At 38.6% G+C, this 13,794-nt stretch overlaps 1 protein-coding gene across 3 annotated transcripts in view; it reads right to left on the bottom strand.

Moving 5' to 3' along the window:
• Positions 1-5,267: 5,267 nt before the first annotated feature.
• adarb1b (adenosine deaminase RNA specific B1b) overlaps positions 5,268-13,794 on the bottom strand; it is a 197,903-nt gene continuing 189,376 nt past the window's right edge. For all 3 annotated transcript variants that reach the window (XM_067444472.1, XM_067444474.1, XM_067444473.1), the window contains 2 exons: positions 12,803-12,981; positions 5,268-10,549 (listed from right to left, as the gene is read on the bottom strand). In XM_067444472.1, the coding sequence (XP_067300573.1) occupies positions 10,373-10,549; positions 12,803-12,981 (356 nt within the window). In that variant the 3' untranslated portion in view covers positions 5,268-10,372. The remainder of the gene's footprint in view (positions 10,550-12,802; positions 12,982-13,794) is intronic.

Raw genomic sequence — 13,794 nt, 5'->3', positions numbered from 1 at the left:
CAGCCTGGTGTGCTTTTATGCTCCACCGAAAAACTGTGTTCTAGTCCGTGTACTAACCTGAGCGTAGTCTTGTGGTGTCATGGATGTACATGATCCACTGAGTTATTAACACAACATACGTTATAGCATTTTCATGGTTAATGCAATTGAATAACACTGTAGCCACATGGCAATCCTATGCTCCACCTGGGAGACAAACAAATTCAACAAAGAACCACATTTATTCAGTTTTTCTCAAGATACATGGTCTAGAATGCATATAGCATCTACAACCTTTATCCTAAGTGTTTCATACACTTACAGTAAAGCAATCTTGTGTTTTAAAGAATAAACTTAAATAGCCTAGGTGTTTTTATTAACACAAACAACTATCGTGTGTTCAATGCGCACGTGTTTAGTACAATTACAAATTTGAAAATGCATACGAACTAATACCAAGCGTTAGGCGGAACTCTAAAATCTCAGTCGGCGTGCCTCAAAGCTCCACCCAAAAACTGAACTCCAGTCCGTTACTAACCTGACAGATTTGCGGTAACAATACATCCTAATGCACTAAAATCAATAATTTCAGAGTAAATCAAAATTAAATCGAACGCAACAACATATTTGTCAAAGTGTCTTAAAGATAATGATTTTGATTCGGCCCTGCAGTCACAACTGGCTGGCATGTACATTGATTGCACGACAACAGTCAGGCTTAAGTTCAATGAGCGACTCTGTTGCTGTTAACATCCAATGAACTAGCAGCACATGCTGAGTGCAGTCAAATTCCTGCTCGAATTCTGTTTTGAGTGAGGTTTCGGATTTTATTTTCATGCCAATACATTTGAATATGAAAGACTGGTTCAAGACTGATGCAAGCACATTCGTTGTATCTCTTTTTAGATTACAAATGCCTAATTGCTTGATTTAGTCTATTTACAGACTAATCTGCTCAGTGCACAGTGGCAATTTTAACTGAATTTACAAAATGTGATAGATTTAGGTGTTACTTATTTGGCTAAACGCTCCCATTGAACATAGAGAGAAAGTCTTTGTTCTCCGAGTGGGCGTGGTACGCCCCGTGGGCTCGCTGAGCCACTCAGAAACATCATGAGGTTTCTTAACAAAAATACAGTAACAACATCACTATCATTCTGTGTATCAATCTTAGATTTGAATCGTACCACCTCTTAATCATTTGTAGCCACGAGTAATTTAGCTGTGTAGCAATAATATTTATAGCCAATTCTGATCAAACAAAAAGTTCTTAACTTTTAAATGTTACATCAGCCTGTTTTCCCCAACTTTGTTTTTCATAAACAAATGCATCAACGTGCGTATCTATCAAATCACAAATGCCTTCCAATTGTTTACAAACTTAGATTTTTAATTCTATTGTTTGCTCGTTCTCATCGTGTGTTGCTAGTTTGTTGCAGCTAATAAAACAATGGAGAAAGCATTTAGCTGATTTTAAAAACGCTCTAATTTACAAATGTTTATCGAGTCTCAGGAAATAGTTTGGAAGATGTTTTTCCAATTTAGGTTTAGTTGTTGTAGGTCTACGCCGACAAAGAAATATTTTAAAATCCATAACACGAGTTTTAATTCCTCTACTGCGCTGTCGCTATCATGTCCCTGATATGTGATTGTATCTAAATTCTTAAACCCCACCGGATTGCGGTTCCGGTCTAACATTGGGTATTCCGACCCATTCTATTCATGTGTCTATATGGGATGCGTCTGTTTTTCCCTAAACATTTCTAAAAAGGCAAAAAGAATTTTACTTACCAGAACAGCTGAAGAAAGAGAAGTGCAAACCTCTTGTTGATTTTAAAATCGAATACTTCGCTGAAAAGACGTTGCTCGTAAGAGAGTTGCAACATCACGTCGGGGTCACCATTTTGTAAGGCCGCCCAAATCGTCCCAATGGAGGCTAACGATCGGCGGGTGAAGTTCGCTGCGCGTTCGTCTTTTCAGCTGGGAAAAGGGGATTTTATTCCAATTCCTCGTTATCTGACTCCATTTAATCATAATTTAGAATTTAGGTTAGAATGCCATTGGTTATTTGGTCATTCATTTTTAATAGTTTAACTACACATTTAATTATTCCGTTTAACCCTTTGTTGAAATTATACCCAACCTGAATAATTCCAGAGCAAGTCAGAATCAATCAAAAGTGTAACAATTTATTTAACAGTCAGGTAAATGTATTAAGCCAATTACATAGTCAATTCAAAGGTAATCCATATATAACATCAAATACTCTGAAGTAAAGAATGAAATGTATACCTGACTTCTGAAAACTACATAATGCTGGCTATCTCGCGACATCCAGCATTACGGGCTGACCGGTTTAAAGTGTCAAGCCTTGAGCTCTTTGCAACATTTCCTTAAATACCCAAAACCAGATACATACCCAGAACCATTTGAAACTCTTTCAAATGGAAACACCAGTTAACAATAGGAATTTGCATTGATCAGGTCCTATAGACCTGATTAGAAGAGAGGCCAAATGGCTGAAAGCCACACCCACCATACACCAAGGAAAGATATCTTTAAACCCTTAAAACATTGATTATCTTTTGGTTAACTTCTGTGGAGTTGAGATATTTGTACCAGTCGCACTGAGACATTTCAAATGATATCAAACACATATAATACTGCATTGTGAGGATTGACATTGTAACAAAGAGATTTCTGGTGCATTTCAGGTGATCTCAAGTTTGTGGGAGCAGTAGTTTGGGGGAAGTTTCATGTGAAAGGAAAGGCATGTAAATTAGAGTCATTCATAGATGATTCACTCAGTGTGATGTCGTCTCGGACAGAGACTCTAACTCTATGAATAAGCTCAGATGCTAATTTCCTTTATTTTCTCAGAGAGTCCTTGTTCTTCATTCAGACATTTCGGCATATACTAGTTTTTTCAGTCTTACAATGCTCATGAGATCATTTTGGACATGGATTATTAGGACCAGATTTACTAACAGCTTGCAGCGCAAACCCTCTTTTAGCGTTAAAAACTACTGTCAGGATTAACTGAAGACATGAATTAGCGCTGAAAAAGCATGGACGGTGTTATTTTTGCAGCTGCCCTTCTCCATTTCAGGCGCAAAATTTATGGGAGGCGAGTATTTAAATCATCAGAGTCATTATTTATCACTCCCAAAAAATCACGTATTAAACCAGGCGCTAACTGGTAGATTGCATTGTTCATTATGGAAATGATCCGGTTGAGTGTTTAACATTCCACAGCCATCTGCGCTTTTATGGAATTGCGCTCTCACCCTAATTTGCCTTGTTTAGTAAATCTGGCCCTTAAAGCCACAATATGAAATTTTCCCCCGTTACTAGAGGCCGCTTATTCAAAACAAACGCAGATGACCGCTTCCGCTTCCTCTGGTCATGTGTATGTGGGGTAACGCAGAAAACGATACATTTGAGTGTGTTGAAATGTATTTTACACTGCTATCCTGTGCGTTCGCCCGACGCCTATGAAACACTTGCTGCTCACTGCTGTAAGCTAGATCATAGTAAAACATGTACTTGCAGTAAATTATGAAAACCAGATTTAAACAAAAGACTAACTGTGTTGAGCTATATAACGATTCGTTTTCAGTCAATGAATGTATCCAAACAGTTGCTCACTTTTCTAATAAAACACAATACATCTTTTGATATAAAATCACAATATTTTTTGTGTTTCCATGGTTAAATTAAAATAAAACCTGAAAACGACGATAATGATTTATTTGATAAATGACTCATGGGCATGATCCGTGTCCTGGTTAAAATAGCTTGTTTCTCTGGATTACAATTTTTTTTGGAAACATTTGAGATAATGCTAGTACAAGTCAACAAAATATTTAACTTTTAGAGGTTTTTGCTTTTCCAGCAGCCATATCACCCTGTAGCCCAAGACTGGTTTCCCACTGAAGCTTAGCAGGGCTGAGCCTGGTCACTACCTGGATGGGAGACCAACTCGGAAAACTAGGATGCTGCTGGTAGAGGTGTTAGGCTGCATTTACACTGCTGGTCTTGATGCACAATTCCGATTTGGTGACTATATCTGATTTTTTTTGACGACTTGCTTACATCATCTTTTAAAAGCGACTCATATCCGATATTTGCATTTACACTGTACATCGGCGAAACAGCCCAAAACGTTCTTAACCGGAAAAGGAAGCAAAGCGGCGCGATATGCAACGGATGCACACAAAATGATTATACAATGTTTCGCTTAAAGCACTTTTCTACACATCTTTAAAGGTCAGCAAAACATTTCTCTCACAAGGTGGAGAAAAAGTGGAGAGCCCTTGATCGCAGTTCGTGTCCACTCGAGTCGACGTCCTTCGCTTCCGTCCCTTTTTCAACGCCGTACGACTCACATTTACTGGGGAATATCCTATTTGACCACTTACATGGCAGACACAAATGCATGTATCCCATTTATTTCGGATTTATTACCACATGAGTGAGGCTTGAATCCGATCTGAGGATATCGGAATCCATGTGTTTTTCCCCCCTGCTTACACGTTCACGTCATATCCGATCTGTGCCACGTGAGAGGAAAAAAATCGGAATTGGGTCACTTGATCCGTGCAGTGTAAATGGGGCCATAGTGAGGCCAGCAGGGGGCGCTAACCCTGTGCACCCTGGGGTGGGTCCTAACACCCCAGTATAGTGATGGGGACACTGTACTGTAACAAGCACCATCCTTCAGATGAGACGTTAAACTGAGGTCCTGACTCTCTGTGGTCATTAAAAATCCCATGGCACTTCTCGTAAAGAGTAGGGGTGTAACCCCGGTGTCCAGGCCAAATTCCCTCCATCGGCCCTTACCAATCATGGACTCCTAATAATCCCATCCACTGAATTGGCTCTATCACCCTCTCTCCTCTCCACCTATCTCTGGTGTGTGGTGAGTGCACTGGCGCCGTTGTACTGTCGCTGCCGTCGCATCATCCAAGTGGAGCTTCACACTGGTGGAGGTTGAGGAGAGACCCCTGACATGAGTGTAAAGTGCTTTGGGTGTACAGTAGTACATATAAATGCCTCATTCATTCATTCATTCAATCATTCTTGAATCCAAAAATCTTAGATGTGCCTTTAATTAAACCAAAACAAATCTATTTTGAGTTGAGTGTCCCATGTGGAGCACTATATAGTGCACAGTTAGTGTAGTGCTCTCCAAATCACTCACTTTTACAACTTTTTGTGAAATATACATACAAACACACACTCTTCAAATAAACCAGAAAGGAGGAAAAAAAAACACGACACTAATATGCAAAGGTAAACTAAGATCTTTTTTATTTCTTCCATTTTTTTTTTTTTTAATGTATAGATCTATTTTTTTGTTCCTTTTTCTACATACAAGTCCTTTTTTAAAGTATGTCGTCATGCTGGGTGCAGCTTCGGTGAAGTAGCTCATGCAGGTGACCCATGTGGATATTACGAAGGACAGGCAAAAGACGGGATGGACCGAGATCGAGCTGGACCACCACCGGACTCCACTGTACAGTCACCAAATCACAAGACGTTTAGAAACGGGCTGGCCGGGACCAGGAGGATGAAAAGTCAGGACTTTTTGCCAAGACGGGGCTCAGATTCCCAAAAGAACACAACAAAGGAATAATCATGACATCATCCGCTGGCGTCTCGCGCCATCAAAACTCTCCGTAACAGAAGACGCGTTGAAGAGAAGGTGAAGACGAAATTAGGATGATGAGAAAGAAAGAACGTTTTTCTAAAACCCCATAAGTCTCCCGTCCTTGAAAAGTGTCACCAGCAGAAAGAGCTACTTTTTGCTGAGCCACATTTATGTAGAGCCGCCTGTGCTCATTAATTTCAGGCCGTAATCGTTTCCATTAGAGCAAAAGGGAGTCAAAGTCTACAGTCATTAATCATTACAGTACCGCAGATCCCCACACGCTCATATGGGTCCGTCAGAAATACATTACGGCCCAAACCACGGCCACGCTCTGCAAGGACACGGCAGCCCTGGCATTTTGAGTAAAGACCTTAAAACGAAATTGCATGTTGCTTTTTGAGTGAAAAATTAAAATTAGTAATACATATGCAAGGAGTCTACTGTAACGGCATTGGAGAGGGTCACAATATATTTACAGCAGTGCACCAGAATACCGAGGATGACGAGAACGTCCCAAAGCCAGTCCCGACCGATCCCACTCAAATGCACGTAATAAAAGACAAGACAAAAAATACATTAGTGAATATGAAAGGACAAAACTCAACCAAGGCTGAACTGTAAAATGCTGAACAATCTTTGCACCAATAACGTTCTCGTCTTTTAAAAAATAGTCTCCGTTTGTTTAAATGCTTCAAAAGGAAAATGAATTGACATCTTTGGTGAAGATTCCACAGCAATCTCTCAGTCTTGGTGCCGTGACGTCTCTGGGCTCAGCAGAAGGTGCACGAACGAACACACTCGAACCAACGGACGGACAAACACGCATACTGCTGGTTTCTTTAAAAGGTTCAAAATCAACAACAATCCTGCTGGAGAAACCTGACGCCGTTGAGCGGGAAATGGAATGATAGCACTGGCAGAGTGAAGCAGGTCTGATTTCATAGAAGTCTCATGGAAGAACAGGCTCTGCGACCCATCGAAGGAAAACAAAAATCCAAACCTGTATGTGGTTATCTTTTCATTAGGACTACATATGAGAGCTTTTGAAGAGTCTTCACGCAGCTTTTCATGATGACCATGGTGTAAAAAACAAACAAAACACTGTAAAATATTCTTTTTTTATCTTTTGACAAATCAACTTCAGATAATATATTTTGAGTTTCTATTTATTAAACCAATCTCCTTCATTGTATTACCTCAATGATTTATTTTATTTCAATTAACTCAATGTTAAGGCAACCAGGTAACTTACTTTTTACATAATTACGTAACTTACGTAATTTAAGTTAAACCAACAATAATGTCATATATGTCAATATTCATTATTTATGACTTTACCAATGCAAAATCTTTCCTTCTGCTTGTTTAACATACAGTAATAAAAAAACATACTTTTAATCATAAAGGATGCATTCAATTGATCAAAAGATACAGATAAGATATTTATAGCATTACAAACGACTTTTATTTTAAATAAATGCTGTTCTTTTGAACTTTCTATTCATCAAAGAATCCAAAAAATATTACGCAGAATAAATGTTTTAAACATTAATTATAATAATAAAGTGTTTCTTGAGCACCAAATGATTTCTGAAGGATCATGTGACACTGAAGACTGGAGTAATGATACTGAAAATCCAGCTTTGATCACAGGAATAAATTACATTTAAATATATATTCAAATAGAAAAGTGTTAGTTTCTATTGTAATAATATTTCACAATTTTTACTGTATTTCTGATCAAATAAACATCATTTTGGTGAGCATAAGAGACTTCTTTCAAAAACATTTAAAATTCTTACCACCTGAATGACAATGCACAGAATATTCCAAACTGCAACTTCAGTAATTTAATGGATGGGAAATTAATTAGAGAATGATTTCTAATATTTTAGTCTGTTCCTCACACAATTGTTTCCTGCGATCTGATTATGCTGGTTTTATGGTGACGATTTGTCCTTTTTGAGCCTTTTGTCCTGTCATTAGCTATGTTTCCATACAAAGACTTTTTTTTTGTGTTCAATATTTACAAAAGTATATAATGTGAATGTACATCATGAATCCTTTCTCCAAACCATTTTTTTGTCTTACCCTTAATCATTATGGTACAGTTATAATTAATGTTTATATAGGGACTATTTCAGGCCAGACTGGTAGGTTCCGCTGTGGAGGAGCACAGTACCTGCGTGATCTGCCATAGACATAATCAGAGAGAAGTAGCTCCGGCTGCAATGTTCTTCCGCAAGACGCATGCAGTTCTGTTTATTAACCGCTTGAGCCCAAAAAGTTATGGACAGCATCTTTAACTTTAACTTAACTTTAAAAAATGGGCTGCAGTAGAAGCCATTATATATAATAATTTTGTATATAATAAAAAACTTGCACCTCCGAGCGCACAGACGAAACGCAATCGAGTTATCTTGCTTTCGGATACGGACGTCTGCTGTTTGGGAACACAGTTGTGTAAGACAGTTCTGGAAGGTAATTATCCTGAACCACCTGACAGACTTTGTTCAGGCATTTCAGATGCTGCGTGTGCAACGAGAACGGTCCACTGGTTGGTCCAATTTTGCTGTCCCAAGTCACATGACATTATTGATGTGCATTGAGGAATTTATTCCGTTAATATGTATCCACTGCAGTTTATGCTCATACATGCTTATCCTATCGGATAAAACGTTTATCTGACTAATTTGAGCATTTGAGCACATACTTTTTTGAATGCACATTTTTAGAATTTACATGTATTTTGCATAGTGTTTTTTTTATTTATTTTTTATCCAATATTCCAAAATGCCCATTAAAATAGGTGGATGGAAACATAGCTATGGTCACTATGAACTGCTGTTGTACTGAAAAGAGCTGCATGAAGATCCTTCAAAAATCTCCTTTTGTGTTCCAAGGAAAAAAACTAAGCATACAGGTTTTATGCTGAGCAACTCCTTTTTGGGTCAGCTACGCAGCCTTGTATCTTTCATCTTGTGTGTCAAATCATATGACTGAAATGTAATAAATCCTACCAGGAGTTTATATTATACAGCAACACTCCTGGAGTCTGAAAACCACCAAAGCTCAACTTTAAAAAATAATGATCGGTACAGAAAATAGTTCTGCTTCCTAGCTCTCCATAACCTTACCCAGTCAAACATGCTGCACTGGATAAGCCATAAATCAAAGAGCGCCTGAGCTCCTGGCTCAGACCTTCCGACAGCAGGGAAAACCTCATTCTCGAGGACACAGCTGAATTCAGCCTTACAGAGACCGTCTCGGAGGATTCAGGTCTATGCAGGAAAAGAAAAGATCCTCGAAACAAGACGCAAGGATAAAGTGAAAGTCAGAGACGCCCCTGCAAACACTCACTTCCGCATGCAGAGATGACTTTTGTCAATAATAAACGTGCATCGTTTTTCAGACCATTCTGCCATCTTGGAAAAACTCCCACAATGCCCTGCTCTTAAACCTGCAGTGACTAAATGCAGCATGAATGTCGAAGGACGAGTTCAACCAGAAACAAGCGGATTATTCACTCACCTACATGTCGTTTCAAATGGTGCTGGTCATGCAAAGTTATTATTTGACTTCAGAAGATTTGGAATAAAGTCATATGGAGTGCTTTTATGGAGCTTTGGAACGACATGTGGGTGAATTTTCATATTTGGACGAACTGTTCCTTTCGACCACATGAGCAGATCAGGCTTTCTGGGAAATCTGCCGTCTGAGTGATCCGATGGACTCCATGCAGCTTAAAGTCAATACAGTGTAGAGACGTAAAAGAAAATTAGGGCTTCTAAAATGGTCCATTACAGTATTTAGCCCAGATAAAGGGCTTTCTTTGAGTGAGGCCGGAGCCTTACATAATTCACACATGCATTTAAGACCTCTGAGAAATTTAAATAGCCACGCCACGTCATTTAATAAGATCAATGCCATTTGGTTGCATCCATAAGACTACTCCAATTCAAATAACCGTTTGAGAATACAGTTTTCGCTTCCAAGCGCTCAAGGAACCATATGCAAAAGTTCAAGTTTCCCTCTGAGGTCAAATTAAAATATGAAATCTATTCCGACTAGAAATACGGCGAATGCTAATTCTACACTATAGTCCTGACAAAAGTGTGTCTATCTAAAGGGACCATGCTGTATAATTATGATCAATGTGAATTTTTTCCCCTTTTAAAAATCCGGAGGGAACGGAATAAAAAATATAAATATGCTTATGTTTTGCATATCGAGGAGAATCATGCTCAAAAAGGTGAGCCAGCATTTGGGTAGGCTGGACCAGGAAACCTTCAGACCCGTGCGCACAGCTGTGTGGTCGACCTGAAGCCACGTAACGTACACGTTTACGGCGTCGAGGTTTTGTCAGAACAACCCTCTCTCGTGAAAATAGTTTGAAAAACTAAAAAGAATATTTTTCCAGTTACAAATGACATTACATCCTGTTATCTGCTGAAGGCTAATGCCGCTAACTTCAAAAACAAACATACGTTAAATGACAACCTGCTTCTACATTACAAATTAAAAAGGCAAAGTCATGATTCACACAAAGAGAGCAAAAAGACAGACACTAAAGGGCTCTTAGTTTGTCTGAGAACAAACAGCAACACACGCACGCGTACAGGCACACACGCGCACGCACGCACACACACACACACACACACACACACACACACACACACACACCAAGTGAAGTATTAACAGCTGGTTGTTGTCATGTCCTGGTCGTTTTATGTCCCCTCTTCAAGAGTTCAGGGAGAACTGGTCCTGTTCTATGGGCTTTTTCACCCAGGCACCCAGGCCCGCTTTGTGAAAGGCCTTGATGAGCGTTTGCTTCGCCGTGTGATACTCCACCGCTGCTTGTTTGGCTTCATGGTATGAGCTGGGCTTGGGCACTTTGATTCGCAGAGTCGATGAGAGCTGCCAAGAGGAAAAAAATTACTATGATGTTTTGTGTTTATTTTTGTAATATTTTGTAATATAACGCAACACTCATTAAAGGACAACTCCGGTGAGAAATGAACCTAGGGGTAATTAACAGATGGTTACCGAGTAGATCGTTCTGTGGGATGCGTTTTCATGAAAATCAAATGTAAAGAGTTTTATCTCTAAAAAAAGATTAGCTTATAACACTAGTCTATGGGGCACAGGGTGGTAAAATTAAATCGCTAGGTAATAGGCTCAAAATAGCCTCACACTAACACAGTAGCATAATGAGAGTCCCTACATGCAAACGGAAGCATTGAGAACTTTGTTAGTGAACAAACAGTTTAATAAGAAGATACTTTGTAAACACAGTGCATTAAGCGTTCACGGACAGGCGCCATCTTGGAAAACAGTCTTGAAGAGTCGAGCCACAAGCGCTGTGCTAAGTGATGAACTGTGACTTGGAGTCTCATATGGTCCGTTGTTTCCGGAAGAAAGCACTGAACGCAACAGAGAAAATAATGGCACCTGTCCGTGAACCGTGATTATAACTTACAAAGTTTTCAATGCTTCGGTTTGCCCTCATTATGCTACTGTGTTAGTGTGAGGCTATTTTGAGCCTTGTTAGTGGTATTAACTAGAGATTTAATTTTACTACCCTGCCTGTGGCCCATAGACAAGCGTTATAAGCTAATCTGTTTTTAAAGATAAAAAAAACGCATCCCACAGAACGATCTACTTGGTAACCATCTGTTAATTACCCCTAGGTTCATTTCTCACCAGAGTTGTCCTTTAAGCCGTTTATTTTTACACTTAAAATAAAATTAATAAATTAAAATTTAACTTTTTTCCACGATGCCACAATTATTTGAACATTCATGAAACCTCTATATTAAGGCACACTGTAATGCACGGATCCAATATAATGTTACACATGTAATGTTTTTTCCCCTAACAGTTAACCAAACGTTTAATTAAGATATAACAGATGATGTTTACATGAATACTCGCCATGACAAATATTTTGAAATACTGTAATTCTGTGTATATGTGAATATCAGGATCACGCACTGTCGGTATCACGATACCAAACTTATGCTGAGGGGGAAGCGCCTTCGAGAAGCGTGGACAAAGGAAAGGTTCTCCTCTCAGAAACCGTACAAACAAATATACGTATATATTAAAACAGATACTTTTAGATGTTTAATTGCTATCTGGAACATTGGGATCGCTAGATGAGGGTTTAATGAATTTATTTTTGCGAAAACTTCAAATTCGACATCTTTTATTTGGTTTGCCTGTAGCTTGAAATAACCTGTGCGCATTCTTAACTAATTTTGTCAGCACAGGTCACACACTCACAAACACAAATATATATGTAACTATAATAGTAAAAAATGATATAAAATGCTTCACGTTTTGCAAAAAAAATTATAACGCTAAAAAATATTTAACAATCTATATTTTTATAATATATATACGCTGGATATCATCTAAAATGTGCTGTGACTTACTGGCCATTTACACTGCACTGTTTTCAATTTAAAAAACTGAAAACTTTTTATGAGTTATGGCCGTTTGTTTACACGACAACTTTTTGAGATCCTGAAAATGCAAAATTTTGCAAATTATTATACTTTTTTTAACACGATACATTTATTGTGTTTGTACAAAAACGTGAATTTGTGAAAATGGTCATGTCATATGTATTACATTACATAAGCGCGTAGTGGCCTGGCTGCATAACACAGCGTTATTTTAAATGACAATGTTGTCGTCTGTATGCGAAAAATGCGAAGGATTTTTTTTTTTTTTTTTACATTTTTGCACTTACAGCTCTGAAAAAAAAGAAAAGAGACCACTTAACATTGAGAAGTGTTTCATTTTTTCCCAGGGCTGTATATTCCAAAGCACTTATATAATGCAATTAACATCAAGCATGCAAAACAGGCACCAAGTGCACACATTTGGATTCAGAGAAAGAGAGAGATACCCAAATGTGCCCAAATGTTACACACATTTTACACACAGCAGTTTTAGTTTCGCTTTAAATAAATTTGATTAGGCTTAGAGTTTTTAATAATTATTGTTTATAAATACCACTATATTTTTGTTTTATACTTATTTTTTTATTTTTGTTCTGTATAAAGGATTTGTTGTAGAGATAGGTAACTAAATACTTCTTTATAGTGTTTATAACATGCTTAGCGTTTACATTTTTTAAAACACAAGATGTGATAGTCGTACCTTAGTGTGAAGTGGCACCCAGCGGCTGTATAGGGCGTGCTTACAGAGACGTGAGGGTCTGCCCATGTCATCCTTGCCTGTGGTGGCGTTAATGACTTCTAGAGCCTGATCTCCCACCGTCCAGTTCACACTGAAGTTGGGAGCCTTTCCTGGCTGCCGGGCCTCAGCATTACTGATTCCTGCAAACACACAAATACACTCATCATAGTAGAAGACTAAACCCAGAGATGGCCTTGGTGCATTTGTTGCAAACATCCAGTGTGGCCCCTTTTTATGCAAACTAATACATTTCCTGAACGCATACAAAGAAATTTATTTCAAGGCTTCTATTTTTAATGAAAGAACACGAATACAACAATGTGTTCAAGGTTGTTTATTCAGTGGATGTGTTAAAATGTCTTTGCCGAGTTTCAATGTGAGAAATTCACATTTATTTTCCAGAAAAAGTCCGTCACTTTTGACAGTTCCAGGGCTTTAGTGAAAACTACAGATTACATTTATGCATTCCCGCCCATGGACAGTCAGATCGACCAGGGGGTTAATAACAGAACAGTTCATTTAAGGGTGGCTTTAGCACTGAAAATTGTATTGTTCTATGTCTACTCTTTAAATAGCATTATGGTAATAATGGTAACAAGCTTTGGGCGGAACTGACAGAACAGCAGTTTCTTTCAGTTTTCCCCTCTGTTTGGCCTTAAACACTGTGTTCATGGTCATCCAGTTTGAAATGTTGGCTAGTTACGATTCGTTGCAGCCTTTAGCCACTGCCTACAATGCGCTGCTTCCTTCACTGGAAACCTAAAGTAACTTACTCCCTGCACTCAGGAACAACACAAATTGACAATCTAACACAAGCAAGGCAGTATTTGACTCTGGTCAAGTGCATCCATAACAATTGCTGGGAGTGGCCTGGGACATGCCCAGTGCATTATGGGTGTTGAAGTTTTCCTACCTATTTGGCAAAAGGGAAGATTGCTGCCTTATTTCTCTGT

Source organism: Pseudorasbora parva, chromosome 5 (assembly GCF_024679245.1).
Source record: "Pseudorasbora parva isolate DD20220531a chromosome 5, ASM2467924v1, whole genome shotgun sequence".
Classification (NCBI taxonomy): domain Eukaryota; kingdom Metazoa; phylum Chordata; class Actinopteri; order Cypriniformes; family Gobionidae; genus Pseudorasbora; species Pseudorasbora parva.
The sequence above is the reverse complement of the archived record's forward strand: the minus strand, read 5'-3'. Positions and strand labels throughout refer to the sequence as shown.